The sequence below is a fragment of the Lutjanus erythropterus genome, chromosome 1 (genome assembly GCF_056507025.1).
Source record: "Lutjanus erythropterus isolate fLutEry1 chromosome 1, fLutEry1.hap2, whole genome shotgun sequence".
NCBI classification, from domain to species: domain Eukaryota; kingdom Metazoa; phylum Chordata; class Actinopteri; order Lutjaniformes; family Lutjanidae; genus Lutjanus; species Lutjanus erythropterus.
The window spans coordinates 11,309,026-11,336,125 of NC_139317.1; the positions used below are offsets into that span (position 1 = coordinate 11,309,026).

At 39.2% G+C, this 27,100-nt stretch overlaps 1 protein-coding gene across 1 annotated transcript in view; it reads right to left on the reverse strand.

The window, feature by feature from the left end:
• Nucleotides 1-27,100, reverse strand: part of adamts7 (a disintegrin-like and metallopeptidase (reprolysin type) with thrombospondin type 1 motif, 7) — a 141,218-nt gene that overhangs the window by 34,590 nt on the left and 79,528 nt on the right. Inside the window, exons 12-21 of the mRNA XM_084742036.1 lie at nt 26,422-26,591; nt 26,136-26,269; nt 23,848-23,968; nt 23,351-23,595; nt 21,273-21,414; nt 14,150-14,276; nt 8,110-8,323; nt 4,578-6,218; nt 3,982-4,134; nt 969-1,142 (exon numbers count right to left, since the gene is read on the reverse strand). Of these exons, the coding sequence (XP_084598162.1) occupies nt 969-1,142; nt 3,982-4,134; nt 4,578-6,218; nt 8,110-8,323; nt 14,150-14,276; nt 21,273-21,414; nt 23,351-23,595; nt 23,848-23,968; nt 26,136-26,269; nt 26,422-26,591 (3,121 nt within the window). The remainder of the gene's footprint in view (nt 1-968; nt 1,143-3,981; nt 4,135-4,577; nt 6,219-8,109; nt 8,324-14,149; nt 14,277-21,272; nt 21,415-23,350; nt 23,596-23,847; nt 23,969-26,135; nt 26,270-26,421; nt 26,592-27,100) is intronic.

Consider the following 27,100-nt stretch of genomic DNA (forward strand, 5'->3'; position numbering starts at 1 on the left):
GGATGTGAGTGATGTGAGCCTTGTGTGATTTTAAACAATGCTGGAAACCTGCACTTTTAAAGAATCAACTATGTTTTCAGGTGAAGTAGCTGTGTTAAATGCACCTGTTTGAAACTTCAGTGATCCATGATGTGATGTTTTCAAGTTATTAAATTATCCTCATTTAAAATGTACAAAAACCCATTTTGATATTCTTAAAAATCAACAATATACAATTTTAAACAGAAATGTTTATATAATTTCAGTAGTTAGACCAACACAGTCCATAGTTTACCCTGATTATTTCTGCTTAGAATCGCTAAAATACCAATATCTACATGTATTTTTTCAAAATATGTTTTCCTAAGCCATCTTTTGTTTGTATTAATTGATTAGACCACATTATTTGTGCTGAAAGCCAAATATTGTTGTGGCTCAAAGGTTTCCTTTATTTCTTTTCCTAACAATAGACTAAAATTGCTACTTTCACTAACATTTTTCATTTATTTTTGATTTGCCACTGTAGCGTCTGAAAGTGGGCGTATTATGGAGGGGGCGTCAAAGCGGTCACTGGATTCATCTAGGGACAACAGAAGAACCTCATACAAACCCACATGATCTTTCCTTTTAAAACACAACAATAAGATGCACTTAAAAAAAGACGGAGCAACTTTCAAGTCACTGCAAGTCTGGAATGAATAGAAGCAAGAACTACCAGGATAATAAGAAGAATTGAACTCAGAAATCTATTAAAAATACACAATAGCGTGTTGTATTCTTTGAGAAACGTGTGCAGTTGCATAAATGTTTTGATTGTTAATACTCTTGCCACTCTTTCATTCACACGCGGAGTAGAATTGTTCCTGTCGAGCATTTTGAAAGCACATCTCAATGCTATATTTCTTTCCTTTCTAACCTATTCAGACCCCAGACAACACACCGCTGCATTTTTTCACAGTTTCTCTCATTATGTTTGACGTGTTACTCACCTGACCCCAGGAGGAGGTGTACCACTCCAGGCACTGCTGAAGGTTACAGGGCATGTGGGTTTGTGGCCTGGAGGACACGGCTCGGCAGTGGAAAGGTCGAAGGGGTCTTTGATCCCGCATGTCAAAACACTGGACCTCTCGGGATTTGACGCCGCCGTCACAGTTTTTGGAGCACTGGGACAAAAGCAAAGGTATGATTGTTATTCAGACAGCATGAGTCACCACTTTCATCCAGCAGCAGTGAGTTTGAGGCAGCTTTTAAGGTTTTAGTGGTTTTCATCACTGAATGAACTCAGTTGAACTCTGAAGTGATGGATGTGCGTCAAAATGTCCTCGAGAACAGACAGCAGTTCCAGGTGTTTTTGATTTGCTACATCTGGAGCATAACTGTGAATATTTAAAACAAGAACAACAGTTAACACTTTATATTTACGTGCCTGTAATAAGCGTTAGTTAATCAGTAATAAAGCCCTTATAATATGCTTATTCTATATAAGTGTCAATAATATCAAATAAATATGATTATTGTTATATTAGAAGACATTTATAAGCACTTATAAGCAACTTGTTAACAGTTTATAGACTACTTAAGAATGTTAATAAATGAAGTTTCTCATCATAGCATTATAAACACATTTATTGAGTTAAACTAAGTTACCTACCATGTGATTTGTTGCTTCATTTAGATTCCTACACACTTAATTATGCATCTATTAGCAGTCAACTATTCACTTATTAACAGTTAATTACAGGTATGTGATCTAAAGTGTGAACAGTGCTTATTGAGGTTAATTAATCCTTTAATATGCTCTTAATGATGAAAAAATGTTAACTGTTAACGTGCATTATATATGCACTTACAACATGCATTATAAGTGCATAATAAATAATTAATTTACTTCAAAAATCACAGTTTTCACTTTAGATCAAATGCACACTTAACTGCTGATAAATGCATAATTAAGTATGTTGAAATCTTAATTAAGCAACAACAAAAGCTTAGTAAAGGTTTAACAATGATATAATAGGTAAGTTAAGCAATAAATATGTTTTAATAACATTCTTATGCAGTCTATTAACTGTCAACAGGTTTCTTGTAAGTGCTTATAAATGTATCTGACAATAAACATGTTTGTTGTGCTATTATTAACACATATTAATGTTAATAAGTATCTTATAAGGGCCTTACTACCATTAACTAATGCCCATTACAGGCACCTTAGTATAAAGCACTAACAAAAATTTCTATTCTAAGTGTTTATTGTGAATATTTACAGCCACGGAGCACACAGGCACAATGATACAGAAGTATAGCTGAGGCTGATGCGAATAGAAGAATATCTGTTTCTTGTGTATAAAAGGAAGATATTTTGCAAACACAGTATTTAACCAACAACATGTCACATCCAGACAGGACACCTTTTAACACATTCACATAAAACACAACAGAAGCTACATTAAAAGGGCTGAAAACAGAAAGAAAATAAGGAAAATAGGGAGCAGGTTGGCTTTAAAAGTGTCTGACCTTATGGATTAAAATATTTTATGGCAACAGAGACAAATGATTTTCTCTAGATGTTTTTCTTTGCACAGGGGACCTTTGCCCCGAGGGCAGTAGGTCAGTAGGCCTAGGATTTTGCCACTTAAGCGTTGGACTGCTTCACCACGGCGTTAGGACAGTTGGGTTTGTTTGCAGCCTGTAATTGTGCTGCTACTGATTTGCCCTGGATTTGACACTTAGGTGCTTGAACCACGACGCAGCGTTAAAAGTGAGCACGCTGTCAATTAGGGATTGGTATACTCTCTGCACTGTCTGACCTTCAAATTCTTTAGTTTATACAGCACTGCAAAGTAGTTCAATAAACTTCTTTTCCGTGCCAAAAAAATCTGTAATGCAACAGTAGAGAGCAGGGGAGGCTAAGTGAATGGAAGTAAAAAAAAAAATACATTAGCTATTATAAGAAGATGACAGAGAAGAGTCTAAATGTGTATGAGTTGATTAAAGATAGTCCAGAGATACAGTTGTTTGGGGAAAATGGACTTTCCCAGTGTCAGAAATGAATAAGTGCCTTTGGACGGAACTTCTTATATATTTCATGTTGTCAAAAAAAAAACAAAATTAGGATTTCTTGGCTCAATAAAATGATTACTGATATTGTAGAAATATGACAAAAAAAACCTCATTATTTTTGCAGGGATGTGGTTATAAATCAGTGAAATTTTGACTTGTTGGGAGAGAAAAGTCTGAAGAGTCATCATGAGGGTAACATGAAGGTCTTCACCAAATTTCCTGACAATAAATCCAATAACTGTCAACAAACGTCAATCTCAAGGTGGTGCTGGATGAGGTCAGGGGATCAAAGTCATCAGGATTTTTAAAAGATAAGCTCCCTACAACTGTGTTGCATTTTCAATGCATATACATGAATTCCAGCTATTTTTGAGGGTAAAATTCTGCAAAAAACTTCACCAGGCCAACTCAATTGGTGGCCTGCAGCTGAGTCCAGTCCTTTAACAACTGCAATCCAGCCCTTTGATCATTTATAAATATGAAAAAAATGTCTATCGTTGTGATTTTATTTAAAAACATTGCTAACATTCAGAGTTTATGTGTGTTCACGTGGTTTATCAGAAGATCATCTGATGATCTGAGGAGCTAATTAGCCCAATTCACCGGTCTGTTGCTGAGGACAGAGATATTTATTATACTAAAACACTTTAATTTAGGAGAGTCAAACTGAATGAAAAAAAGGTTTTAAATGTAACATTATTAAAACAACAAGGTACTTTAAATCTAAGATTACAAAGGTGTTTTGTTTTTTTACTGGACTTTTGTACATGTTTCTTTTTTGTAACTGTAAAAAGTAATAAAATGAAGAAATAAAAGGTTGCACTAGGCATTTAAATTTTTTCAGTCCTGTTTTTTCAGTCTCTCTTCAAAAGTAAGTGGATAAGCCAGACTTATAGTAAATCAATGACCATGTCATACAGTTTCTTTTAGGTGTAGTCTCACCTTAGTCCATTTCTCAACTTTCCACCTGGAGCAGGGGCGCAGGTAACATCGCTGAGCTGGCGCTGGCCTCTTGGTTGGATCGCAGTCTGAGTCTGAGCCAGTGCTGCAAGCCAAAGTCCTCCAGATGGCACCCAGACCGCAGCTGGTGGAGCACTGTCCGCAAAATGCAGCGACATGAGAACAACTCACAATTTGTGATTTGATTACTGGCAAACAAAGCAAACAGCTCTAGCATGCACAAGAAATCTCAGCAATAAAAATGCTAATCATGAGCAAGCCTGAGAGTTTTGGTGTGTGCTGTCACTGTGGTCATTTTTTATGATATGCAAATATGTGTAAATTCCTTAAATGTGAGTGCAGAAGCAACTGTCTGTTAAATATGGCATAAAAAAAGCATTATGTAAGCTGAAATTAGCTGTATTAGCTTGAGGTCAAATAGCGTCTCGAAAGACTTCAGTTAAATGTGTGCAGGGACCAAAACTGGACGCTGCGTCTGCATAAAAAAAGCAGACAGAGGCATAAATACTGAGACACAGATGTGCTCCGTCCCACAGTGTGAGTAAAACACCAGAAAGCATGGATTAAAAGGGACTCACAGCGCTCCAGTTTCCCGTGACCCAGTAAGCAGCCGTAGTGGCGTGTGTGGAGGCTGAAGTTTGGACGGATGTTGGCACCGGAAGCGGCCGCAGAACAGGCGGACGTGTTGGCAAAACGGACGTAGCAGGTGTTGGTGGTGTTGTGACATGTCGAGGAGAGGCTGCTGTGTTAGCTGGAAGCCGGTCTGAAGCGCCAAGATCGCTGGCCCTCATCCTCGTGGGAACAACTATTTCATTGTAGTCAAAATCAGCCAAATCATACTGGGGCACTCTGGATGCGGAGTCCGTTCCAGTTCTGTCAGTCAAGGCAGGTGCTGTCGGTGTCTCTGGCAGGAAATCAGCTGGAGAGGGCCGCGTGGCTCCTTCCAGGTTAGTAGGAGGTATGATTTCTGTTCCAGTTAAAGATGTGGAGTCATCAGAGGCCTCTCGATTACCTGAGAATAGCAGAGAAGGAACAGGGAGAGGAGCCTCCGAGGCAGGGAGTGAGGTCGTACTGAGGTCAAGGCCAGTATCCCATGAATACTGACTAGTGGTATAAACCGTTTTATAATCAGTCTGATCCAAATCCAAGTCCTCCAGTATGGAGGAAGTTGGAAAGACTGTCGATTGACTGGTTGTTTGAGGTATTTCTGAAGCACTCTCATCCAGCTGGACTTCAGTCTCAACCTGAATTGCTTCTGGCGTGGGAGAGCCTAAGAGTTCTGGACTCTCGTCTTCGTCTGCAGAGATATCCGGAGCAAGCGTACTTTTTTCATTGTAACTGTACTCGTAATCATCATAAGCACTCGCTGTTGTAACGACAGCAGTATTAATAGTAGTTTGATGTCCGGGAGTCATAGTGACATCCTCAGTAAGATTTTCCTCCACCGTAGAATAGTCATTTTCAGCCTCCGCCCTATTTTGCTCCCATTTCACATCCTCCTCAGGCTCCTTTGAAGTGAAAACCAGACTTGGCACAGTGCTGTCTTCATTGTCATGTCTCTCTTTCAGTGCTGGTGAAGTTGCAGAAAACGGTGGTGAATGAGTGGTAGACACAGGCAGAAGAAAATCCTCAGAAAGAAAGTCGTCCAAATCTTCTAAATTAATTTGCACAGGCTCCTTTGTTGCTGCATTTCCATTGTCCTTTGTATTGTCCAGATTTGTGTTCACTGGCTCTTCTGTGGGAGCTCTTGTTGTTTCCACATCTGCATTTTCTTTCACACTGTCCCCCAAATCTTCTCCATTGCTGTCAAAGTCATCCAGCTCTTCATGGAAGTTGATGAAGTTATAGTCGTAGTAAAAATCATCAACTTGAACGCTGTTTTCTGGAGCGTGATCGATATTTTCAATGTTATTGTGGTAGTGAAAATCTCCCTCGACGATGTTGTTGAGGTTGTTGTGATTTCGTGGCTGGGCTCTGGTGGCGCCGTACTTGGGAGGAGGTTTGACTTCAGGTATGGAGACGATTTCGTTGAGCACTTCTTTGCTCGACCAGCCGCTCCCGGACCAGTCGATGCCAAAGTTATCCACCACTTGTGGACAGTCCTGGACGTAGCAGGTAGAGACAGCAAGCGGCTTCTTCTGGGGGTCACAGTCGACACCTGTGTTTCTGGAGCAGGTTACGTTACGGTGACGTACTCCGCTCCCACAAGTCAACGAACACTGCACAGAAGACAAGACGCGACATCAGATGATTAGTTAGCCAAACTTTTTGTTTTAAAATGTTCTTTAAAATTAAAGGTACTAACATCTGACTACAACACGAGCTACAGTTTTAATAAATTAGCTGGTAAATTCTGGTAACCCAAGCTTTTTTTGTGGATGTCAATCTAAATCCTATAACAGATGTGAAGGAAAAAGCCTGATCATCTTTATTTACCCTGGGACTCATCAGACAGTCACAGCCAAAGGCGTATAACCCAGACTGAAACAAGACTGAGGGACAAATTCACAAAAGGATTTCACAGTTTTTCCAACTGCTAAATCTGCACAAATAAGACAAATAGAAACTGTCTAATTCTCAAAGCACAGATTAAAGTATTATGCAGACATTTGGCACAAAATTGACCTCTTTTTATGCAAATACGCCTCATTACAAAAAAGGCCAGTGGGAATGCTTTAAGTTCAGCAGGTGTGTGATCATAAAGCAAAGTACTGGACAAAGACGGGACATGAATGTGCGGACCAAATTGCTCCAATAGTGGGAGTCACTTCACGTAAAACCCTTAATGTCAGACTGGTTAAAGTTAAAGAGACAGTCACGAGGCTTCATCCTCTTTGGACCATGAATGAATTTAAAATTTCCTGGCAATCTCTCCGACAGTTGTTAAAATACCTCAGCCTGAACCAAAAGCGATGTACTGACTGACTGACAAACCGACACTGTCGTCCCCAGAGCCACGCTGCGAGCATGGCTTGTATAATGAGGCACAAAGACACGGTGGGAGAACAGTGAGGTGGAGGGAGTTCAGTCCACGATGAATGTTTTTTATTTTTTTTTTAGAAACTCAGGCTGTGAATGCTGCAAATCCTCCTCTAAATCACACTTCAGTTTGAGGAAACATCTTAAAGTCTGTGCAAAAGAAAGTCAGAGATTTGTTTATGTGTGAGTTGGACCGTTAAACTGTGTCTGCGTTCAGGATTTTTTTGAACGGGCCTGAAATCATGGCTTGATGAGGTGCTGGAGCCATATGTCCCCTAACACTCCATAAACTAGAGCACATTAGCATTGAACATTAGCGGTGCAACTGATGAGAAGACGAGTTAAGTACCCCAGTTCGTTTCATTCATATCCCTCCCCCCCAGTCCAAATCAGCCCAGCAGTTACTGATGATTTCGGTTCCAACAAACCGATGCAAAAGAAAAAAATGACTATATTATGAGTATTCTGTTGCAGACTGAGAGGAACGAGGTTCATTCTCAGGTCAGTCACTGTCCCCTGGCTCTGAATTGGATTCTGGCTCTGGTGGCTCAAACATGACTGTTCAATCCAATAAAGCTGCCAGATGGAGCGTCCATTTTTCAGGTCGCGGTGTTACTTGACACTTGAGACAACGCCAGTGGACACGCCCACAGCAATTCAGAGCAGAGAAAACTGCTTTTTTTCACGATTTTGAAACCTAAATTTATATACTTGGCAATTTTTTTTATCATTTAAATTCAGCTAGGTGGTTAATAACACATTTATTATTTCATTACACAGACTTTAAGGTCATTAATTTATCCCTAAACAAGTTGCGTCTGAGTGAAATAAGAGCTAGAGCTGTTTACCACTTAAATCTGTAGCTTTTGTATCCTGAATAAGCTTGAAACGTGAAAATATGCCACACGCTATCATAATGAAGAAATGCACTTCAGAAGAATTAACATAAGAGAATGAATGAGTTTCTACATGATTAATAAATAACTTCACATAATCTTTTAGAGAAAGATACTAATGTGAAAGTAGCTGGAAGAATTTCTGCTGGAAGAACGGTTCTACAGCTTCTTCATTTCCTTTTGAAACAGCACAATTACAGACAAGCCAAAGCCTCACGTTCGAGCCCAGACTCACCTTCGACCAGCTGCCAGTGGTCCAGTCAGCGGGACAGGGGATGTGTGTGTTGCAGGAGGACAGAGACTCGGGTTTGGGCATGTGTTCACATTCACTGGGCTGCAGGGCTTTCTGCTCCTCAACGCTCACCGCCTGGATGCAGAGCACCGTCCTTTTAGTCTGTCCCAAGCTCCCGCAGCTCGCCGAGCACTTCTGCCACTCGCCGGCCCACCATCTGGTCAAAACAAGATGCAAATGTTTACAATTCAATGCTGGAAAATTACAACATTTTATACCTGTGCAAAAGCAGATGACTCACAAATACAGATATAGATGTGCTAAAAAGGTACAATGAGTAAAAAGTTATTGTCCCCCAGCACATAACTTCCATATTGTGTCTTTATATCTTTGCTCATCGCTAAAATGGTGAGATTTCTTCCTGTCAAAACCTTCAGCCTCTGACTCACAAACACAAATGAAAAAACATTATTGCTATGTTTTGTTTGTAGGAGGGTGATAAGAACAGAAAAGGGGAAAGAGATTGCTTTGTGCATGTTGGCGATGTCTGTTTCAAGGCTCAGCATTACTGAAAAATTCAATTTGGTGGCAGCAAATGTGAATATTCATGTGTTGTGTTTAAGGAAAACCGTGCCAGCTGCTTTGAAGGTGTTGCTGAAGTGTTGAGCTTAATTAGCCACACCGTTCTTCCAAAATAAACTGTGGCTACTCATTAACTACGACACAGACAGTAAGGCAAACACAAAACAATTACACAGAAATAATTAATTACCCCCAACAAGGAGCTTATGTCTTCAGTTTGGTTTGTTTAATTGTCTGTTTGTCAACAGGGTTACAGAAAAACTGCTGGCCCAGTTTTCATAAAGCTTAGTAGGGGGGGGTAGACTGAGCCAAGGAAGAACTCATCTGAATCACAGGGTGGAGACACACATTATTTTTCACTTTCATTAACATTGGCAGGTCAATTATAATGTCAATGGAAAAATTAACTCAATTCTTTGCAACGAGTCAGGATTAATGAACGCTGGTTTCAATGACTTATAGTAATTCAAGACTTTATAACACCATTATGAATGAAATTTAAGATCTATTTCATGTACAAGAGTGTAAAAAAAGTATGAAAGGTATGAAGTACAATTGGAGACCAAGAATTACTTTAACAGTAAATTAATTTATGTTGATATAGATTCAAACACTGGACTGATGTTGTTTACCAGAAGTTGCAGGAGTTAACGCTGTTAGTGCAGACTGGACTGATGTTTTGCTGGTGGCTTTTTACGGTGGTTTTATGTTTTTCTGACTTTTCTGAGGTGCAGCACGCTTCAAATTAGCTACACTAAGACAGGTTACAATTGAGCAGCAAATGCACTGTTCTCGAGCCAGATCCTGCTGAGCTTGCATTTACTCATGTTAGATGAAAGATCATAGGAACAATTTTTAACTTAATACTACTGGATGTAGCATTTTTTTGGATGAGTAGATGTTAGTCCGCACACTAGCTGCAGGTACTGTGAGAAAGTTTGGTTGTACAGTTTGTTTTATTTGTTATTGGTTTCATGTTGGTTCTGTTCTGTGGCTGTTACAGCCTGATCCATGCTGATTTTAACACACACTCCAACACTCCAATATTTCGTTCGATCGCCTTTAGCTTTGTTTACGGCACACATTCACCATGGCATCGTGTCTACTGTAAAAGCTCATGCAGTGTCACAGCATTTATTTCTGTCCAGAGCTGCACATCCTCTCTGTGGTGGCCAATCCAGGTGTGAAAATGATGTCTCATGCTCCCTGAACCACTCTTTCACAATTTGAGCCCCACTGAATCCTGGCATTGTCATCTTAGAATCTGCCCGTGCCATCAGGGAAGAAAAAAAATCCACTGATGTAAAAACCTGCTCATTCAGTATATTCAAGTAGTGAGCTGACCTTATTTTTTTGGACACATAATGTCGCTGAACCTCGACCTGAGCAACTGAAGCAACCCCAGATCATATGGTAGATACGGTAGGCACTAGGCATGATGGGTGCATCACTTCATCCGCCTCTCTTCTTACCCCGATGCCCCCATCACTCTGGAACAGGGTAAATCTGGACTCATCAGACCACATGACCTTTTTCCATCACCCCAGAGTCCAATCTTTATGCTCCCTAGCAAGCTGAAGCCTTTTTTCTGATTAGCATCACTGATAAGTGGTTTTCTTAAGGCTTCACAGCTGTTTAGTCCCAGTCCCTTGAGTTCTCCTCACAGTGTGTGTGTGCAAATGTTCCTACTTTCACTATTAAACATAGCCGTGAGTTCTACTGTTGATTTTTTATGATTTGATTTCACCAAATGTTTCATTCATCATTGAAGATTTTCTTCTGACCACATTTCTTCCTTGAAGATGATGGTTCACCACTATCCTTCCAGATTTCAATAATGCGTTGGACAGTTCTTAACCCAATTTTAGTAGTTTCATCAATCTCCTTATTTGTTTTCTTTGCTTGACACAGGACACTTTGACCCTTACAGAGTAAAATTTCCACGAACACAGGATATGTCTTCTGACGTGATTGTTTAAGAAATGAGAAGCTGCTTACTGCATCAGTTTGGGTTAAATAACTTGTTTCCAGCTGAAACATATTAATCACTGCAGTAATTATCCAATGGAAGGATCTTACCTGTTTGCTTTGTTAAATCCAGGTGGTGACTTTTATGGCCAGGCAGTGAATATTATCCTTACTTATCATAGAATACTGGAGTATCGGCCTTGACAGAGGTCTGCACTCTGACTGCCATTCTGTTTACAATATTGCACAATACTGCTGCTGCTGTTCTCTTACAACATACACAAGCAATGTACTCATGCATTGTTTCCTGTGTGTACTGCAACAATGAAAAAAAATCAATATAGTGGATGGCTCTTACAAAAAACATTGACAAGTTCTTATATGAACATGTAAATGTCACAGAAAAATAGAATAGAATAAGAAGCTGTTGACATAAAGATCAATAGTTCTGCAAACATTTTATCTGTCACTAGCTAATATTGATGCCCTTTCAACAACACAAATACTGTCCGTTCATCATTGACTGCAACAACTACTAAACTACTATTCTGAGAGGAAATTCAGAGGTTTCTCAAACAATACTGCGAGTTTGTAACAGCATGACTGGTTGCCCGAGGTGCCAGTTAGGTCAGCGCAACATCAGGTTGTGAGTCAAGCTGTAATAAAATGTGTGGGAGGACAAATGTCTGAACAGAGGTGAGTCAGCTGTGACAGTTCATGTGAAAAGGTTATGCTTTCAAAAGAACCACAATTTTGTTAAATTCTGAGAGAAAAAGAAAAGAAAAGAAAAAAAAACACTCAAGGTGTGGTGGTTTAAATGGGGATTTTTTTTTTTGCAGAGAGAAAACAAGTTTTATTCTCCTCTTGTCCTGGAGAGCTCCTGTTAGAAGTGTCATACAAAATGCTCCTAGTAATTCTCATTCAACAGCAGGTTAGAAAATGTCACCTGCAAACGCAGAGACATGACTCACCAAGGCAAGATTTGATAAACTGGAACAACTATTTCATGCTTTCTATCACACTCTAGTCCTCTGAGCACTGTGCACTTCAGAGAGACTACAGTAAGTTAATCAAATATAATCTCGCTGAACATATTATCATTGCACTCACTGTCACTGTGGAGAAAATCTCTAAATCATATAAAGAAAATAAGCTTTCTTATCTTGAGATAAGCAACCATTTATGACAAGAAAACAAAAGGTTGCTTCCTCTCATTATTTCAAATGCTTATCAGCGATCAGGGACGCCATGCCAGCATGCACAGATGGGGTCTTGACAAATTTAGCAACTGATTTAAGACGAAAATGTCAGATCAAGAAGTAGCCATTATTGATCAGCGCATCACGCTGTACTCGGTTTGAGGTCTAACACAGGCAGACATCGCATGGTGTCTTTTTGTTACAGATAAGATCGGTCCTCTTCATTTAAAGGGATAGTTTGGATGATGTGAGGTGGGGATGTATGAGGTACTTACCAATAGGTAACTGGTCTCCAGTTTGGAGAAACAAAGAGTGGCACCAGCAAAGAAGATAAGCAATGAACTGATGTTCACAGGCTCAGCAACAAAAGGTTTTTTAACCATCTACAAACGGTCCACCTAAAAAAATTTATATCAGTTGAAGTGTACAATATATTAGAAAAGTTTCACTGCTTTACTTTGCGATCAGACAGCCTTATCCAGCGAGAAATCACAGTGAAAAAGATACATAAAATATTTCCATATGTGAAAAATGCAATTCCGAGGAAGGTCATTTACTTCAAAGCTTTGTTCTCGGCTCCAAAATACAACCGTACTGGGTTGATATCTTCTCTTTTTTGTCTTAAGTGCTCAATGCCCAGACAGACCCAGACATACTTTTGATAATTCTGGCGATATCCATATGAAGAAACTTAAACAGTCACAACAACGTCTCTTGGCTTGTAGCCTTATTACTGCAAAGACAGTAATCCTATTATTCTGTAAAAAGAAAAGATGTTCCAACATTAAAATTATGGGTCACAGAACTGATGAACACACTTCACCTTGAGAGAACACGATTTATCATTAAGGAGAAGCTGAATGATTTTGAGAAAATTTGGCAGCATCTTGCAGATAGAATCAAATTTTCAACACTGTCAGGGTTTGGGACGGGGATTTCAGTAGACAGGAGAGCTTGGAACCAGTCATGGTTCTGAGGTCTTTTTTATTTCTCCCAATCATTTAGTATTTTTATATTTATTTTAGATGTAAGGAGTAGGTTTCACATGTGTTTTTGTATTATGTTAGTTTGCTATATATGGAAATGAAGCATGGGAAAGCCTTGTTCTGTAACCTTTACAATCAGGCTTCGTAATAAGAATATTTGAAACGAGAAACCACCGTGAAACAAGACAAATATCACTTTCTCTCTCTCTCAGGCAGACTCCACTGGTGAAATCAACAATTTCACCTGGCAGAACAGGGGAGCTGCTGCTGCTACGATCGGTTAGCTTGTTATTGTGCGACTCTTGTGTTTTAAAAGCATAGCTCAGATTCACTGCAGTCACACAAACTAACTGACCGAGGCAGCAGTAGACCATCAGCTCATGTTTTCTGCGAGGTAAAATGACAGATTTTGCTAATGGAGTTTGGTTGGTTTGGAGAGGATGATATTTGGCTCAGATAATGGCGCCTTCCTGATGTAAAAAGGCTGTCTGACAGCAACGTAAAGCAGTGAAAATATTCTAAATTTTGCGTAAGTTATACTGCTGAACCTGTCCAGAGCAGTACATTGGACAAATACCTCATACAACCCCACTTCAAAAAATCTGAAGTGCAAGCACGGCAATTCTCTGATTCCATATTCCTTAACCTTTTAATACTGCTGCAGTTTCCTTTGCTGACAGCGGCCGACAAACATTATAGATTACTCAAAGCCTCTTTATGTAGTTTCAGGTGTTGGTGTAGAATTTTTCTTTTAATTTTTACATACACTTATTGAAAATTAAACTTTTGCATTTTGGTAGTTGTAGGTTGTCTTAGGATATGCTAACAGTTGAATGGGACCTGGTCTTGCATGTACAGATTAAATAATATATATGACGTTTGGGGTGATCAAGGTGGTTTTGCAGGCAGGTGAGTTCCTAAACTGTCCAGGTGAACTGCATTTACATATGTAAGTTCAAAGAAACAGCAAAGTATGTTATCTTTCTTATTGAAATGGCCATAAGATGGAAACTTTCTCAATTTTTATGGATGTTACAATTACTGGAAATATAGTTTATTTTTACATTATACTGTTTTAAGTATGAAATCATAATTTAAATGGTATTTTTTCTGCTGTACAAAAACACTTCAGCAGTTATGAGACTTTGGGTTTGCCAGCTTGGATAATTTGCTTTCATGCACACTAAAAAACAAGGATAAGTGTCTGCTCCTGCCAGGTTTAAACAACGAGCATCTTTTATCTGCGAGCGTGTGTCTGTGAATGTGGCTGGTGTCATTTTGTAAATGATGTCCGGGAGGTAAACTCACATGGCTGGACACGGATCCTTGTTACAGCTGGTTTGGTTATCGTCAGGTCGAGTTACAGGGTCACAGAAGTGCTCCTCCACTATCCCCGTCATCTTTTCTACGCAGTGAACAATCTGCCTCTGAACACCTGGAACACCGACGACAGGAGAGAGAAGAACGTTCGTGAATGAGCACGCACACACACACACGAACACAAACACATAAATGGCCCCCAGCTGCATCTCAGTAATAGTCAAAATAACAGCCTTGTACCTACAGGTCACCAGCGGGTCATCAGTAGGTGGTTGCAAAGCAAAGAGCCAAACAACAAGAACATAACTGAATACAAAACAAAGCATTTATATGTTACATAACCAGGACTAAACAAAAGACACCACCGAAACACTTAAATATGAACCCAGCTGGATGTTTTTAATCAATTCTTTCTACAAACGAACAATTAGTATTGAAAAGATCAAACTATTTGCTATTAAACCTCGTAACAGGCCAACTTTTTAGTGAATAAGTATTTTTTTAAAATGTAGACGTGAAAAATCTAAGATGGAAAATCTAAAGGAGCTGATGTCTTACAGAGTAAACAAAATGTTGCATTTCTTTCATTTCACAGCATTTTCATTGTAAGCAGGCATTTTATTTTTTAAAGTTCTCTAACTGCTAATTAAAATACACATTTTTAAACCATAACTATTATTTAGCTTTGATTTAGAGAGGTTTCACTAGACTCACGACATCCCTCAGGTCTCAGGTTCAGCCCTAGATGACACACACTCAGACTTACAGGGTGAAAACAATATCAGTCACACTGTTGCGGCTGGTGACAACAACTCCGTACGATAAACAGAGCATTTGCATAATAGGTTGAGGAAACCACACACAGATAATCTAATCAGCAGAGCACAGAAGTATTAAACAAAGGAAGCTGTACATAAACAAAACAGTCCCTCAGCCCAGTCAATGATCTTCATGCTGACCTGCACTTAAGTCCTAGAAGATTCGGACCGTCTCCAACTCACTTTGTCAATATGACTTTACTAGCAAACATTAAAAGAAAGTGCATTGTTTCTTTGTGTGCCTCCAAAGAAACTAGTAATCTTGCAAGGAGGCACAAAAGTGGACCGGGGAACAGTTTCCCCTTTACAAGAAGGGCCAGAGTCGTCTCTATCTTCTCAGGATGCTTTGTGAGTCTGTGGCAGCCAACGCCATCCTCTATGTGTGCTGCCGCAGCAGGCTGAAGGTAGCGGCTGCCAGCACAACTGATCCATAAAGCCAGTGATGTTGTGGGGGCGGAGCTGGACCCTTTAACGCCAGTGTGAGAGAAAAGGACGGTGTCAAGTTATGTGTCATCTTGGACAATGTCTTTACCACCCACTCATGACATGCTGGTCCATTACAGGAGTACATTTAATGCAAGACTAATTCCTTCGACATGCACCGCAGAGCGACACAGGAAGTCATTCCCGCCTGTGGCCTTTCATCCGTTTGATCCCTTCCTGAGTACCTCAAACTCTCTCAGTCAATAGAGTGGCCCTGAGATCATTTCAACCCTCTCAACAGCTAGTTATAAATTATTTAACATTTATATCCTCTACTGTGTAATACAATAATTTGTGCAACACCTGCACTGTGCAATATATGCTTGTGCAACAATATAGTATATACACATGATATATACACTGGAATCAACACTACATCAACACTGCATTTATACTGTACACTTCAATTATTAATCTTATTATCCCTGCATGAGTGAGTGCGCGCCTAATCACTGACCTGCAGCTTGTCAGCTTGCACATTCATGACTGCATGTTGAAGGACGTCTGTGATTCACAATTTTTTGACAATTTATGACTCCATGACTTTCATTCTGTTCTTGTGAATGTGATATCTCAGGAACACCTTGAGGAAATTTCTTCACACTCAACATAAAAGTTCTCTTGGAAAAATACATTTAATAACTTATTAAATTCCTTTAAAGTTGCAGGTTAATATAGTGGTGAGTTCTATATTAAATTTGTTAAAAATATTCACTGCATACATCACATGAGTCTGAACACACATGGATACAAACTGTAACTTGACTAATTGGTGGACGCAGTAATGATATTTTTTGACTGCTCTGTTTTATGTGACCATTGACAGCTGACTTCACGCTCTTCTTTACTGGCTGCAAGTGATCAACAACTGCTTCACTTTGAAATCTTTTTTTCAGCTCAGGACAAAGTGTGTGGGGATCATGGTAATGTTGGACGTTAAGTGGAACTTCACAGATCTCCACCATGTGCATCTGGCAGGTGTGGTGGCACTGCAGCAGGTGCTTCATCATCAGTTACCTGACCTCTTCTATTTGATTATTTTCCCACATTTTATTTCTAGACCCATTTTCAGCTTTATTCATAAGAGACACTTGTTGATCTGTAATATACTTGTACATATTTGTTAATATTATATGTTTGCTGTAGTGTTACGCATATCTTTCCTTACTTCCTTACTACTTTCCTTACTTATTTTTATTGCTCTATTTTGGTTTTAATTTTTTATGCTTAGATATTTCTAAGCTTGGTTGGAGTAACTGTGATGTAACTCAATTTCATCCTAAGGATCAACAAATTATATCTCATGTTGATTTCTTTATATATTTCCTTCCAGAATAATATATTTTTGCAGCTCTTATAGACAATGTAGTCTGGTTCCAGTAATAATTTTATATGTGGGACAATTTCGAGACATCCCTGTTGTATACTTTAGAAACACATCTCTTTTCCACCACATTAAGAAGCGTCAGACATCCAGGTTTAAGACAGCATTACACAAAGCAGTACGTAACAGGACTTGTCTCCTAAGGCTGTGATAGATTTATCTCCTCCTGTGATACCTCCCTCCATCATTACTCTCACCCTCCTGAGGGGATTTCCACCCCGACAGAGCAGCAGACACCTCTCACCTCTCTGTGGCCTCTGCTCAGGACCTGCCGAGGTCCACAATGCATGTCTGATAGCTAATTTACACCTTCAAAGACAGCTCTCAAAGGACAAGCCGGCAACGGTAGATTGAAAGCCAGATGGAGATGGGAAAAAAAAAAAAAAAAAAAAAGAATCGAGGGAGACAAAATGCATGAAAACACTCTGAGCCATGTAGATTACATGGCCTCTGTGGCTCAATTCAACAGCCATTTGAACAGGTAATATTCTGTGGTCACACACTGGGGTTGAGATTTTGATCTGAAGCATTATGAATATAGAAACAAACGCACACAAACAAGTCTTGGTTTGCTGTATTAATACATGGAAAAGTGGAGTAATAGAAAACAGATTTTCTACAAAAAACATCTAGATACTGTTTACTTTCAGGTACATTTTTGTAGCATGTCAAGTTGCAGCTTGACCCACGACTGAAAGAGGTCCAAGCCTTTTCTTCCAATGACATTAAAGGTGGAAAATAAAGCCACAGATGAGGTTAAAATATACATTCTTTCATTCCAACAGCTGTCAGGCACATAATGTAGCACTGATGTGTCTCTGGTTAGTTTGTTAATTCTACTTTATTTTATCTATATTCTATGTATCACTCCTTTTCTACATTTTGAGCTGCTGTAACGTTTGAATTTCCCCGGTATGGGACCAATAAAGTTGATCTTGTCTCATCTTATGTGTATGAAGGTATATTTAAAGGGATAGTTCAGATTATCTGAAGTGGGGAGTCAGAGTTAGTCAGTATATCAGAGTACCAGCACAGAAACTACACAATGTACTGCTGTGGAGGTGGAGGTACTTAAAAAAGGTACACCTAAAATAAAAAAAACAATATAATTTTAAGTACATGCCATATGTAGAATCCAAACCCACCAAAAATCTGTAATTTTACCTCAGAGAACACCGGAGCTGCTGGTCTACCGCTGACTCGATCTGTTAGTTTGTCTGTGTTACTGTGAGAGATTTTAAAACACAGTAGACTTATCAAAACGTATTTTTATATTCTCCTAGATCCTGACCCCGACACATCTCTGTTTGGAATTCCGGGGAAGGACAACTTTCCCATTGCCATGCAGAGGATGTTACTGCCTTCACCGCGCTGTTCGCCAGATGCAAATGGAAGCACGTCTCCCCTCCCAGCCATAGTAGATGGACTGCGAAGGTCTTGCACTGCAACTTGAGTGAATCAGATTTTCCCTGAGAGATTCACTAAAAACCTTTGACTGACACTGTCTGTCCTGCCTGATGACACTGCAATATGATATTGGTTATATTGTTGTTGTTTTGTGTATCTGTGTGTTTCCTCTATTCTATTTATTTATTTTTATTTTATTGCTGATTTGACCATATCATTGCATGACCTCTGCTCATGTTCCTGTGCTTTTCTTAATAAACTCTCTTGGGTGTAAGATCTGACGGGCGGGAGCGCTTGTGGGGGAGGTGTGACCGGATGGGATACTGGAGGGGCGTGTGGGAGAACGTGGGAAGTGGGTAGCTGGGTAAATTGGTTTTAAAAAAAAAAAATGCACAAACTGCCCATGTCAGATGATAATGAACATAAATAAATGAATAAAGAGATTTTTTTTAATTAATTAAAAATTGGTGGGAGACAGACTGACTCAAGGAGTTTAAGCGTTAGCATTAGTTTACAATAGGTAGCTGCACTTATAAAATCTGCTAGTGAAAGATTTTGTCTGTTATCACTGTAAACTGCAAATGTGCAGTGGGGAAATAAAAAGCTTAACAGATGTAGCAACAGTAATTAAGGATACGAGGGCTTAGCGGAGGGTCAACTCGGCAGAGAACAGAGAAAAGAGGCTATTATATAAAACTAAACAGTATAATGATGGTGAAATAACGACTCTTAATTACAGTAATTTCCTATTTAGCACTAAACTGTAGGATGTGTCCCCTCATCTCTGCAGAGTGACCACATATTTATACTATCTTGTTTTTAAAAAATACTTCACCAATGAGAAACACATCACAGATTACATTTTAGTAGTTTGCCACTTTTGGAGTAATTTGAAGTGTATCAGTCATGACATCTTTTAAAAGTACATTGTAGATGATGTTTTTTTGTCTTGACGTGGGCTTTAATAGGGTTTCAATCAAGCAAATAAATCTACAAAGTAAAAATGAAAGCCTCCAGCCCTGAGTGTGAAGTTGGATATTAAGTTGACATGGTCACATTCAACACCTGTTTCAACCGTCAAGCCGGTCTGTTGTCTTTGAAAACCTCTTTGAAAAGCACATTTTGAATTCTTTTCTTTTTTTCATGTAATGCAAGGTTCAGTGGTTTACTGTTCAGACATGAGACACGCTTTCACATCCTATATTTATCCAACAGTACAAGAAAGCAGGTTCACAGTTTTGCTTTCAAGCACACTGTGCAGCCACTAATTGATCTTCAAGGTCCATCACACAGGTCAAAACAGACCATAACGTAATCGAAATCAGAGAGAACAAAACACAACACTGAAGGAGTCCTGAAGGAGCGTCGACTTGATGAATGACTCAATACATTATCTGTAGACGCTGAAAATGAAATATAGCTTGTGTCGACTTGTGAAGTTACTTTAATGTTTAATTATTGAAGCATCCTTCTTTCTACTCTTTGCATGCACTTATTTATGGTTTATTTGATAGGGACAGGCACAGTAAACATTAAAAAAACTGAAAACTGTTATCTAATATAAGTATCATAGTGTTTTTAGCTAATGCTAATTTGCAAAGCCCATCCCTAGAACGGCTTGTATGAAAGTAAGAGATCTAAGTAATGAAGGTAGACTGAGTACAGCAAAATACAATAAAGCACACATTTTAAAGATATTACACACAGTGTTTGAGCAACTGCATCAAAAATATCTGGTTCTTTTGATAGAAAAAAAAGAAAACACCTGCGCAAAAAGATAAATAAATAAAAAGAGAAGTGGTAAGAAACATCTAACCACTGGACTTAAAATGAACATTTTTTTTGGTTTTTTTATTTATTTTACCTTTATTTAACCAGATAAGTCGATTGAGAACCGGTTAATTTACGACGACGACCTGGCCAAGTCTTTTGCATGTGCTACAAAGGACGGGCTGAAGCTTAAGATTAAAGATCCCAGATCCCTAGATAAAGTATGCAATCCCTCCAGTGAGTTCTGGCTTTACCCCAGGGTCCCCTCCCAGAAAACCTCCAAAAGGAGGCGCAGAGGAGCCCATCATTCTCACACACGTCTTACAGTCACTTGTGAACAAGACCCCAAGATACTTTGGCTCGGTCAACACACAAACAGAGCTTTATGTTACTGAAAATGGATCTTTTTGAAAAAAGCCTGGCAGAGACACCAGAGTGTGTGTCCTTGTCTCATATGTCCGCTGTCGTCCCCATGGTCGCCCTCTAACCTTACACAACTCCCTACAATCATCTACAAGAAAACCAAGGGAACGAGGGTCGCTGCTACAGTCCCTGCATCCTCAGCACACAGTCAAAGTAGACTCCAAGTTAAGTTTAGATTAACTGAAAAACTGCTATTACAAATTATTTTTCCTTTTCCCTCTTTGAAAAAGATTTGGTAGATGACAGAAGAAGTCAAGAGGCTTCAGTGAATGTATGGGAGGGGAAAAATAGACATGTAGGAAGGAGCATCTCTTTTCTTTACACATTATTCTCACATATAAAAGAACTGCATATGTGCAGGTTTGTGCAAAAAACTTTATATAAAGCTTGTCACACAAAAAGAAGCAAGAAATGTCACCAAGTTTTTTTCAGGTTCAGGTAGAATCCATTTCTTCTCTTTGTAACCTCTTCAATACAACCTGCAAAGTAGTTTTTCTTTCTATTACTGTTGAAATGTAATGAAAAAAGATAAATGCTACTTCAAAATGCTTCTCTGAGCAGTCTGTTGAGCGTTATCGTATGGATTTAGAATACAACAGTTCAAGGTCCTACCTTTTTAGTTGAAGAAAGTGTAACAGTACAATAATGCACGTCATCCTCACCAGTTCTCTGATGTGTACTTTCACTGCAACATTAAACACTTTTCACCAGAAGAGCAAACAGCATCTTCAGTGTGTTGATGTTGATGAAACTATCCAGCATCTCTCCTTCAACCTTACAATAATACCAACCCGTCTACTGCGCAGTCTGAAGTTGTTTCTCTTACCTGTTCCACAGGTAACACTGCACTCGGTCCATGAACCGTATTTCCAGAAGAAAACTGACGCAGGGATCTCGTTGTCCTCTGAGACGTTTCGACTGATTGTGTACTCGTACCGCACTCCTGGATTGGTCTCCTGAAAGAGAAGCTGAAACATACCAGACAATAAAATATAGAATATAACACATTCTGAAATATTTAAAGAAAACAGCCTTTCTTGACAAAATTTTTGCAAGAATTAAATCACAAATCTTATTTGCACGTTTCCTTTTTGTGTTTCCAGCACATGTGAAGAACCATAAAGAAGGGGTAAAAAAAAGGGATGGCTTCATTTGAGACAGCAGTTTTCTCTTTAAAAGGACAACAACACAACATGCAGTTCTTGAAAGGATGTTGGTGACATGCAGGGGTAGAGAGCGAGAGTGTTTTCTTGCTTTTTTTTTCTGCTTTAGTGGGTAACCACACTGAAACGTTTAGGAAATTCATCTGTGCCAGACATGGGTTTTTGCAGTTTAAAGTTTTACGCTGATTACACTCAAAGAAAAAACTTTGCAAAACGTATCCAAACAAAAATCCATCATGCGACTGCTGTTGGCAGTCACCAGCATTGCCGGGCCAGATGTTCTGGCACTACCAAAGAACAACAACATATTGGCAAATCATTTTTCAATCACTTTCAGACATCATGGAAAGACCCGTTGATTCCAATTTCCTGGCAGCCATCTTTGAAGTCAGAGGATCCGAGTTTGTACTAACCAGCTTTCAGTATAAAATGGCAACATCTGTAAGCCTTCTAGCATGCAGCCACAGGGTCCAACTCACTCTGCCATTATGAAAGCTGCCATGCAGCACTTGCATTTAGAAAAAAATTCTCACTGAAAGTGCATGCAGACAAACTCTACCTGATCTAGCAACCCTTTACAGACTACCTAAATATAGAAGTGCCCTAAACCAACCCACAAACTCGTCCAGTTTAAATGCCACTTTAGTCCGAAAAGCACAATTGACTGATTCTGCATCCATTTCCCACCCTTTTTCATTTTTTTTTTCCTGTTCTAGTTCCATTACTTCCTTTTTACTGGAAGCTTGTGACACAGTCAAAGTCCTAGGGGTCACCATTCAGAGCAGGAAGCTCGTTGCTCTGCATCGCCTAAAGAAGTTCATTGTCTGTGACATCGAATTGATTTCCATCACCACAGGCTCTCTGCATCCAGTGCCGGAGTACACAGTCCCTGTGTGACACAGTTTCTTGACTGCAGATCAGGCTAGGAGGCCGGGACGCATGCAGAAAAGAGCTTGTAAAGTCATACTTGGCCAGACGTACTCGGGGTATTCAGAGGCTCTCTGTGCTCTTGGATCGTGTAGTCTGGCTGAGAGACATGCTCCAGCTGTGTTGTGATTTTGTCAGAAAAGCCCCCCTCCACAGGGAGGAGCTCACAGGTCATCAGACAAGACCACTGACCATCCCAAGGTACTGAACTGAGAGATACAGGAGATCACCAGTCCCCTACATGCACAGGCTCTTAAATGGCAGCAGAATTTTGACATTAGACAGTACATTGTCAGAAAACATTTTGGGTCTACTTTAAACTTTTAGTGGATTTAAAAGTTTCTCTATGAACCTGTGATCATGCTGAAAGGCCAATAAACTAAACTTATTTTCTCTAATTAACGTTGTTCATGTTGTCTATATTTGAACTGAAGTTGCAATATATCAAAACTTACGTGCAGTACTCCTTTTTTTCTGCACTTGAATATTAGAACTTTTTTTTTTGCACATCTGAATATTTGTTATCTATTTTTATGTTTTCTTTATATCTACACAAGGAATATTTTTTCCTATTTTCAGCTGTTTGTTTGACTCTGAAAACTCTAATAAAAAGAGTTGTTTAAAAAAAGAAATTTAATTCTCTTGCAACCCCTTCCTGCTCCTAATTCTGCTTCTTTCTTAAACTGTGCAGTACGAAGTCGTCTACACACAGTTGCTGACGTTTTTTGTTGCTTTCAGGTGGTTTCAGTAACGACTGGCATCACAAAAGGACAATATATTCACCCACAACATGAAGTTAAGCTGTTAATCCTACCTGTATCCACAGCGGTTCCATGGTGGGCCCCGGAGACGTTAGGTTCTCCAAGTGTCCTGTCCTCTCGTAGGTGAACACTGTCCCCGCTGCCTTGTACTCTCCGTTCCACTGGATGGTCCAGCCGCCGTTCAGAAAATACTTGTTGGGGCTGTCACCTCGCAGCGCCAAGAAATTCCCCGCTTCAGCCACCTCCTCAATGCGGATGTCCCAGGCTCCCTCTGGGATCAGTCCAATGTCTACGTAACCTGAAAGACATTTCGTGTGAGAGAAATTGAAACACACAGTACCCTGTACCTACAGTTAATAAATCAGGTTATAGATGTTATTTAAAATACTCATCTGCCTTTAATGCTCCCTCACATCTGTTCTATTGTTTCTGTAATAACATTTCACTTCATTCATTTTATTATTTATACCTGTGCTTTTTCTGCCGTGACCAGTTAAAATATCTTCTGTGAAAAGTCCTACTAATAAAGCAACGTTAGTAAGAGACATACCAAGTCCTTCGCTCTCTTCAAACGTCCTCCTCACAGTTGTGCAGGTGGAGCCGTTACCGTTACACACCCCACAGCGATCCTCAACAGCGTTGGAGTCGATCATGTAGTCGCAGCCGACGTTCTGTATCACACACGCGACAAATAAATTACCACAATACATTTTGTAGAGTAATTATCATTTGCATCTTGAGGGATTTGAGTATCAGACAGAATCAGAAATACTTCATTGAACCTCGGAGGGAAATTGGTTGCGTTTATATTTAGATCAAAGCCAAATTTTCCAATCTCTCATCCATATAAAGACTCGATAATCCTTTTCATAAATGCATCACCTTGCAGATAAAACATACCAGTAATCGTTAATACTGATCTCTCTTAAAGACACAATATGTGATCCAAATAAACGACAAAAAAAGACTGCACTCTCAAAATAACCAACAGGACTAAGACTAAACAACAACTAAACCTATACTACTATTGTTTTCTGGAAGTTTCCTTAGGACTACATTTTTAAGACGATCGATTGAGAACTTTTTCCTTTTTCTATTCTGAGTGAAACTCCTTGATTATATATTTGTACTATTAATGTTATGTGGGGAAAAAAATATAAAAAAAAAGCAGGATTAGGGATTTCTGAGGCGTCTTGGGGGATGGATTTACAGTTTTCAGTGGTCCTTGACCGGCTCAGTGGATTTGAGAAAACACTGCAAGAAAAAATAATCTGAATTTCAGTCACTAGTTATATTTGAATACCACCATGACCATTATTTGGGAAGGTGGCCCCTGAGGTGTTTTTTTTTAGCAATCATAAGTGGGTCTTAAGATACACAAGTTTGAGAACTCCTGTATTCAGAGAAGTTTTAAGACCCTGTATCAGGAAAATAAAAGGATATGAGTTGGAAAAAATGTGGCTTAGTTGAAATTCCTCTCCATACATTCAGGGACTGTCCCAAACTGAGTTTATATTGGAATGGTATTCACACAACTTTCTGCAGAACTAAAAGACTCAAATACCCAAATACCCCTTAACTTGAATCCCCACTGGAAAGTGGCTGAATCCAATATTAACTACAGTGGAAGATCGGAATGTATAAAAACTAAATTAGAAAGAAAAGAAAAACTATCTATAGTCAGTGTTGGATAGTAACGGAGTAAATGTACTTGAGTACTGCACTTATGTTCATTTTTTGAGCATCTGTACTTTACTTGACTCTTTGTTGTTTTTGGAAACTTTTGACTTTCACTCCACTACATTTCAAAGACCAATATTGTGCTTTTGACTCCACTGTACTTCTAGGAAGGTTGTCATTACTTTTTTCTTTTCTAAAATGCAACTGACCACATGCTGTGTTCCTCTGAAGGAACTGGGACTGATGTAAAAGCAGGAATACGCTCTGTAAAAAGATCAAGCAAGCTCTCTCTCTTTCATTCAAACAAAACTCGGTAATGGCAACAGCAGGAGAAAGACTAATTATTAAATCTCAAGTTTTTATTATAATTAGAAAAAGAGAAATAATTCCAGGTAGGCTTTTAATGCTGGGTTATTTTTCTCAGTTATTTAACAGACTTGGAGAACTCTTTACAACTGGCTTCAATCTAATTTCATGGTGTTGACTTTAATACAGTTCAGCAGAAAATGACAATAGCTGTCCTTGTTGTTTTTGATTGCATTTCTACGCTGAGGTTTCTATAGGTGTTTCCATAGGTTTTGTGTAGCAGAGTGGTTCTGTTACAAGGTTCTTTAAATGCATTGTGAAAACAACACAGCAACTTTGACTCAAGCACTGGGGTTGAGCACTTTGTCCACCACTGTCTACACTGATTTGGCCTTTCATGTTACAGCGACCCTCCAGATCACAAAATGGGAGCAGGCAAGGCGGAAAACGTGTGCATCCGACAAAAATGTCACAAAATGTCATGAAATCAGGGCCCAGAGTCTGTGATTGGTGTCCACTCTGTATCCAAACAGAGTCCGTATCAGTGACTGGCATTTTGGCCCCGGGTGATAGGCAAGAGCGGACAGATAACGGCCACGACGGCTTTTCTATCAACAAGCTCATTTTCACCAAGAATGTCAAATATACAAGACTCGCCTGCAGAGAAGAAAAGGGTCAAACTAAACACGCTGCATGACTGACAAAGCAGCAATGCAAGGAAACAGAAAGACAAGAATGGAATAATCAATGAATCTTGTTTTGGAGTCAAGAGAGGAAACAGATCAGAAACTGAAGGGGAGATAATGAAACGTATCGATTATTTATCAGACAATATATTTACAGTGTTGATACCTTACAGATGCCATTGATGCACCTATCTCTGCTTTTGTTGCCTTCGTAGCACGGCGTCCCATCAGTGACCGCGTCCCGCATCTTCTCAGAAAAGTGTTCGTTCAGCGGACGGCAGTGCAGCTCACAGGGGCTGACTGAGAGACGTTTAATGGAGATCCAAGATAATAAAAAAAAAACACACGAAGTTGGGATACTGATGAAAACTTTACAAAAACAACCAAATGTACTTTTTTTTTAAAGTTTATCTAAATATGGTCACAAGCTGAAACAAGTTTGAGTTGCTCACCTCTGTTGATGACTGATTCCCACTTGTAGAGTTTGCCCTTGTACGGCATCGTGTTGAAGTGACTACACTGTGTGTCTCTGAAGGTGGGCAGGTCGTGAAGACACGGCATGGCGTTACAGATCTTGTACCTCCGCCGCTCTCCCAGACAGTACTTCCCTCTGTACTTAGGACTGCAAGACAGTCAGAGATGTTATTTCAGTGCACCTTAATGATTTTTATTTTCACAAAAAGCTTTGTGACATTTTAGAAAATGTCAGAGTTAAGTAAATCAGTGAAGCTTTATTTATGCAGCACAGTTACAAAGTGCTCCACACAGGCAGGCAAAAAATAAATAAATAAAAAAGCAACCAGAACAAAGACAGGGAAAGGAGTATATAGAGAGGGGTTTTGAAAGCTGCTTAAAAGAGTTCAAAGTTTAACGATGATTTCACAGGATAATGAAAATTATGATGAAAAAAAGAGAAAAAATTCAAGAATAAAAATGAAAATGACAAAAAAGGAGCAGTTTTGTGTCTTATAAATTATTAATGAGTAATTGAATAATTGATTATTAACATTTTCCATTATCAGTTAAAGAAAATGCTCAAAATGTGTAATCTTGCAGCCTTGACCTAAGTATGCAGTCCTTTTATAAAAAAAATAAAATCAAATAAAAGAATTAACTATATAATATATCGTA